The 6,941-nt window shown below is 44.9% G+C and overlaps 1 protein-coding gene across 1 annotated transcript in view; it reads right to left on the reverse strand.

Moving 5' to 3' along the window:
* LOC127004494 (uncharacterized) overlaps positions 1-6,941 on the reverse strand; it is a 111,510-nt gene that overhangs the window by 37,042 nt on the left and 67,527 nt on the right. Inside the window, exon 2 of the mRNA XM_050872268.1 lies at positions 36-187. Coding sequence (XP_050728225.1) covers positions 36-187 — 152 coding nt within the window. The remainder of the gene's footprint in view (positions 1-35; positions 188-6,941) is intronic.

Raw genomic sequence — 6,941 nt, forward strand, 5'->3', positions numbered from 1 at the left:
ATCAAAGTAAAATATCGAGGTGTCATGCAACTCACCGACTTGTCCCCGAGCTGCCTCACGGTGCACGGGAGCTTGGCCTCGTCCCCAAGGTGCGCCGTCATGTTCCTGAGGGTGAGGGGGTCGAAGTAGGGCCCCGTGTACAGGCCGGTGATGCTCGCCTCCGGGTCGTACGCCTCAGCCTCCGTCCCTGCGGGGGAGAGAAAGGGAGGGAATAGTAATTTGCTGCGTTTTTTTAAGAGGCCAAGATTTAGCATATATATGAAGGCGGAGGGATGGTAGTTCGTATTGCGGGTTTGAGTGCTATTTTTTGTTGTTGTTTTGGTAGTGGTTGTAATAGGTGGGGGTGGTCGTAGTAGTAGTAGTAATAGCGGGAATAGTAGTTGTTATTGAAGAGAGAGAGAGAGAGAGAGAGAGAGAGAGAGAGAGAGAGAGAGAGAGAGAGAGAGAGAGAGAGAGAGAGAGAGAGAGCGCACAATAAAGGGCACAGAATTACACAACAACAACAACAAAAACAACTCATTCGTAGTAATGTCAACAACAACAGCGGTGGCGGCGATGATAGCGGTGATGGCAGCGGCGGATGGAGTGTTAAGGAGTAATGAAAAAAGAAATAAAGAAAGGAAAAGAAGAAATAAAAATGAGAATGAAGAAAATTACAACGACGACGAAGAGAAAGAAGGAGGAGGAGAATAAGATGATGAAGAAGAAGAAGAAGAAGAAGAAGAAGAAGAAGAAGAAGAAGAAGAAGAAGAAGAAGAAGAAGAAGAAGAAGAAAAAGAGGAGGAGGAGAGGAAGAAGAAAAAGAAGGAAAAAAAAGAATAAGCGGAGGAAGAAGAGGAAGAAGAAGAAACAAAGTAAGCGAAAAAAAAACAAGAAAAATATTATAGAAAACTAATAGAAAAGTCTGAACATATAAACCATAGTTAAGCATGAACAACAGTTAAAAAAAAAAAGAATAACACAAAACAGCATAAAAAGTAGTAAAAGAGGATGAAAAAAACCCTCCCCCTCCCCTCCCCCCTAAAAAAAAAAAAATAGCAAAAAGAGGCAAAAAATAAGACACCAAACACAAAAGTCACATAATCCCCGCGCGAGGGAGCCACCTGCCGCCACACTCTTCCCGCGCTCCTTCACTCTGACAGCGACGCACACCAGAAGGAGCTGCCTCGCCATAAAGGCCGGCGTGACGTCATCAGAGACTGGGGAGTCTTGACTGGAGATCGAAGGCGAGAGTGTGTCTTTGTCCGCCCAGAATGAGGAGGAGCAGGAACAGCAGGAGGAGGTGCGGGAGGAGGAGGAGGAGGAGGAGGCTGGGGTAGTGGTGCGAGGAATAAGAGCAAAGAAGAATAAAGTGTGAAGAAGACTTAGAAGGACGTGGAAGGATGTGAATGAGAAGGAGACGCTAAAAGGAAGAGAAGATGAGGAAAGATTTGCGAAGGAGGATGTCGAGGAGATGGAGGAGGTTTGAACGTGAGAGAGGATGCGTTGAAAAAAGTGGAGGATAAGAATGGGGAGGAGGAGGAAGAAGAGGCAAAAGAAAAAGAGAAGGAGAAAGACTTTAAAGGTAAAAAAAATGGAACTATAAAAAAAAAAAACCATAGTTTGAAAAGCTTAAAGGGAGCGTGGAAAATGGTTTGAGGAGGAAGACTAAGAGAAAAAAGGAAGGGATGAAAGGCGGGATGAGCAATACAAGTGAAGATAATTTGTCAGATCGAGATCGTTAGTCTGGCTTAGAGAGAGAGAGAGAGAGAGAGAGAGAGAGAGAGAGAGAGAGAGAGAGAGAGAGAGAGAGAGAGAGAGAGAGAGAGAGAGAGAGAGAGAGAGAGAGAGAGAGAGAGAGAGAGAGAGAGAGAGAGAGAGAGAGACTGTGTGTGAGAGGGAGAGTAAAGGAAAATCTATATATAGCTTTTGGATGCTCTCAGGATTATTGAACAGCAAATTTCGTGTATGCACCATTACGCTTTTTTTATTAAGTGTTATAGTCAGTCTTTCCTGCACATTGAAAGCCTCTTATATCAGGTCCTTAGAGAGATCCTGCCTAACCACTGCAACCTCCTCCTCCTCCTCCTCCTCCTTATTTTCCTGCTTCTCCTCTTCCTGCTTTTCTTTTTTACCCTTCCTCTCCTGCCTTCCTTCCTTCCTGAAAGTGCCTCAGCGATGTGGTGTCTCCTGAGGCCACGCGGGAAGGATGGAGGTAAGTGAGGCGAAGAGAGGAAGGAGGTCGGTGAAGCAGGGCGTGGGAGAGGAAGGGCAGGAAGGAAGGAAGGAAGAGAGAGAGAGAGAGAGAGAGAGAGAGAGAGAGAGAGAGAGAGAGAGAGAGAGAGAGAGAGAGAGAGAGAGAGAGAGAGAGAGAGAGAGAGAGAGAGAGAGAGAGAGAGAGAGAGAGAGAGAGAGAGAGAGAGAGAGAGAGAGAGAGAGAGAGAGAGAGAGAGATGCACAAATCCCCTTCCACTTTAGAATAAAAATCTTGTCAATTAGCTCAAGAATCTTCAGGGAAAATGGCCCATCGAGGGAATCACAGGAAAAGCGGTACTGAGAACTTCCTTATTTGTCAGATGCCTCCCAGTCATTTAAGTGAGAGAGAGAGAGAGAGAGAGAGAGAGAGAGAGAGAGAGAGAGAGAGAGAGAGAGAGAGAGAGAGAGAGAGAGAGAGAGAGAGAGAGAGAGAGAGAGAGAGAGAGAGAGAGAGAGAGAGAGAGAGAGAGAGAGAGAGAGAGAGAGAGAGAGATTGTAGCCAGATAGATAGACAAAGCCGGATAGCCAGATACCGGCAGACAGACAGTTTCTCTTTAATATTTACTAGGAATTTTTTATGCAGATTTTTATCGACTAAATCTCCACAGACGAAGACCATTTGTTGGACGTTTTACCTGAAAGTCGGCTGTACCTTCAGTTATCTCTCGAGACTTAATGGGAAAGTAAAAACAAGTGACGATTAGCTTATCAATAAACACCAAGTTGACCGGCAGTTTTATTCACTGACAGACGTGTTTTTGTTCATAGACGCAGCAAAAAAATTCATGTGATGAGGAAATTTAGTTGGTTCCGAATAGCCAAGTTTCACGGAGTTCACAGCAAAAGCCGCGTTAATGAAGGGTATTGAACTTGTTTACATTGACACTGATTGGTTTAGTAAGGATGATGTCAGTTTAATAGATCTTTAATGTAGTTATAAACCACATACAGTACTACCTATACATTTTCAGATTTGCTTTAACGTGACAGATTATTAAGTTTACGTCTTTTGCCAGCTACTATATAATAAATGGTAATATATATGTTTGAGTGAGTTAAATAGTCAATACTGTTTCCTTCCATCCGAGGATAGAACTGCCACTATAGTAATCATTTATCATTCTAGCAGGAACACTTTACCTCTCTGCAATAAGCAACAATGCCGTGACCCGTAACTGTCTACTATTTGGGTAGGCGGTGGCTGAGTGGTTAGCGTGCGGGCTCAGCATTCGCCGCGTGCAGGACGGTTCAAATCCCCACGCTACCACCTGGGATTTTTCAGTTACCGCCGAGTGGCCTAAGACTACCCACATGCTGTCCTGAAGACCACCCAGCAACCCGGACTCTAAAAAAAACCGTCCAAGTGAATCAAACATGAGCTCCGCGGGGCAACGTGAGCCAAGAAAAAATGGGATCACATTAAAAATTGACTGTGCCATGACGGGCTTGGGCCGATCACCAGGCCCCTGAAGAAAGCCTGCCGGTGCTATAGGCGAACACGTGAAAAAAATATCACGCTAAAGAATCTTGTCTCGAGGAATCGTCCTACGGGTTGCTGAGTATTGCTATTCTTGGAGCTGACCCACGGACACATCACAGGAGGCACGCACACACACACACACACACACACGGATCACCAGTTAGTTAGATTTGAATAATATCACCCGACAACTTACTTAACACATAAACAAAACACGACAGACAATATATAGAAATAAAACGTAAGTCATGTTTCTCCACGTGCAGGAAAAATGTTAAGCAGAATTATTTTGTAGATGTCTTGACTATACAGGGTATCTGACATCCCCATCATGTATGTATGTATCCCTGTTCCCTGTTATTTCCAAGGACAAGGATGACATAAGAATTGTTGGTTGGTTGACGGGCATATAAACAAAACATTTGAAGGGCATTGCTGATGGGGATGGGGGGGGGGGGAGAAGAGAAGGGAAATAGAATATGGGAAAGAATAAAGAATCCCGGAGAGAGAGAGAGAGAGAGAGAGAGAGAGAGAGAGAGAGAGAGAGAGAGAGAGAGAGAGAGAGAGAGAGAGAGAGAGAGAGAGAGAGAGAGAGAGAGAGAGAGAGAGAGAGAGAGAGAGAGAGAGAGAGAGAGAGAGAGAGAGACTGCACCTAATTTTTTCATTGTTCTTCTTTGTTTTATGTGTTTAGTATATTTTTCTTATTGTATGACGAGTTTATGTGGCAGGAGTGGTGATGATGGTGATGCAGTGGTTTTGCGACTTGGTGTGTTACATGATAAAATCTATATGCAACGTTTTGTCAGTTATGCTGTGAGTTGTATTTCTTTTATGATGATTGTAGTGTTGCGTGGTTAGGTTAGATGCGGTGTTGGGAGGGTAGGTGTGATCTGAGGTGTGGTAAAGTGTGGTTTAGTGTTGCAGTGAGTTTGAGACAACTGAAAATTTTCGGACATGTAATGAGGAGAGAGGGGCTGGTGAATCTGATAAAGACAGGAATGGTGGAGGGAACCAGAGGGAAAGGAAGACCGAGAGTGAAATACATGAACGGATTGGCAAAGCTGGAACGGGGGAATATGATGGGTGGACAGTTCATCAGAGCCACGAGGGACAGAAGATGGAAGTCCATGATTGCCCACGTCCTGGAGGATATGGCACAGCGGTAAGGTGTGGTAAGGTTATGTGTGTGCTTAGTGTTGTGAGGTTATGTGTGGTGTGGTGTTGCGTGGTTAGGTGTAGTGTTGTGTTGCGGTCAAGTGTGGTGTGGTGTTGCGGTGTTAGGTGTGATGTGGTGTTCCATGTTTAGATGTGGTGGGGTGGTGCAGTATTAGGTGTGTGTGGTGTTGCGTGGTTAAGTGTGGTGTGGTATTGCAGTGTTGGGTATGTGTGATGCTGAGTGGTTAGGTGGAGTGTGGTGTTGATTGGTGTGGTTCGCACGTGTTATTAAGTCTGTGTGTCCTTTGCACTTTAAAGTCGCTTGGTGTATATTTTAGTGTCGCTCTGCTGCTGCTACCCAATCATATCCTGAGCCAGCCAGACAGTCCGCTACTTCTTTCTTTAGCGTAGCACAAATTTTCACCCTCTGCTTCTAACTCCCTTCCCCCTTGTCAACAAACATTATCATTAAGCTGCTCTTTTAGCGTAAGGTGAAGAAAGTATTAAGATTATATCTGGTGCATTGTGTGTACGTTTGGGTGGTACTGTATGTATGAATGTATGAGTATATATATTTGATGTTTAATTGTTTTTGTCATACAGTGGGAGCGTACCCATAATTAAGGTGTGTGTGTGTATTGACTGGTTATATATTTGTTTATTATAACGAACGCGTATTTACGTGTTTGTTTGTGTTTTGGGGCGTGTTGATGTTTGTTTGTGTTTTGTCGGCGTGCAATAAATTTTATAACAACAGGGTGCATTTGTGTTTGTGTGCATATCAACGGGTTTACTTTATTGTTATTATCATAAGCTCGTAACAATTTCATATGGACAATAGAGGGCGTTTATCTTTATGCTATTCATTTGTGTGTGTGTGGGGGGGGTGGGGGGGGGGGGGTGCGCGCACGTGCGTGTGTGCGTGCGTGTATTTTTGAGCGCGCACAACCCCGCGGATGCTAATATGAACACCAGTCTTTTTCCATTGACACTGTTTTTAGGAAAGACATATCATTGTCAGACAAGTAGCCGTTCTTCTTTTCCGGCGGTGTGACCAAGACGAGAGTGTCCTCACCGCGCCACTACCCACACGCACCACGGAATGGGACTCGGGATCCACTTGATTGGGCGCGGAAAGTGGCCATGGCCATGGCCTTGTTATTAGTACTGTTTTGTGCTGTTTGTCATGCATGTAACCTGGCGCGGCTCCTGGGGGCCCATATGTGCTATCACTACCCGTTCACGCTTACTGTGTTGTGGATATTTTCCAACTGAATTCTGTATGTTGTTTGTCAGTTGTGACGTAAACTCTGTGTGACGGTATTATGTGTTTGATATTATAATAAGATAAATGTAACCCATCTGTCAACAGATATGTTTCACGAATACAAAAAAAGTAATGACTAGTGCATGATGGCGCCTGCAGCCTCGTTATTTGTTATTTATGACTGCAATATTCATTCTACTAAAAATCCTCTGCACACACACACACACACACACACACACACACACACACACACACACACACACACACACACACACACACACACACACACACACACACACACACACACACACACACACACACATATATATATATATATATATATATATATATATATATATATATATATATATAAATATATATATATATATATATATATATATATTAGTTTTTTCTTTATTTTCTTATTAACTCCTTTGTGTGCAAAAACCCCGCGGGCAGTATCAGACAGACGTGCCGGCCCTACATTCGGTTTCCGAAGGCTCGTGTTGAGAGTATTGCCGTGCATCACGCCGAGGCTTTCCTTCAGACCGCAGCCTCGTCCACTATCAGGCTGACGACGAAAATGGTCCATCTGGTGTCGGCGCGCCAGCTGGGGCGTGGCTGGGAAGGCCAGGGTCGGGAGTCTAGGGAACGTAGTCGGGGCGGGGAAGGGGACTGACGCTGGAGAGAGAGGAGCCAGGCCGTGGAGGGCGGTAGGGTGAGGGATCGTGAGGGGAGGCAGAGGCGACCGTTGTGGGCTGCTGACGGAGAGCAAATGTCAGTCGGGCAGTTGCCGGGACGCGT

Source organism: Eriocheir sinensis, chromosome 28, assembly GCF_024679095.1.
Source record: "Eriocheir sinensis breed Jianghai 21 chromosome 28, ASM2467909v1, whole genome shotgun sequence".
Taxonomy (NCBI): Eukaryota; Metazoa; Arthropoda; class Malacostraca; order Decapoda; family Varunidae; genus Eriocheir; species Eriocheir sinensis.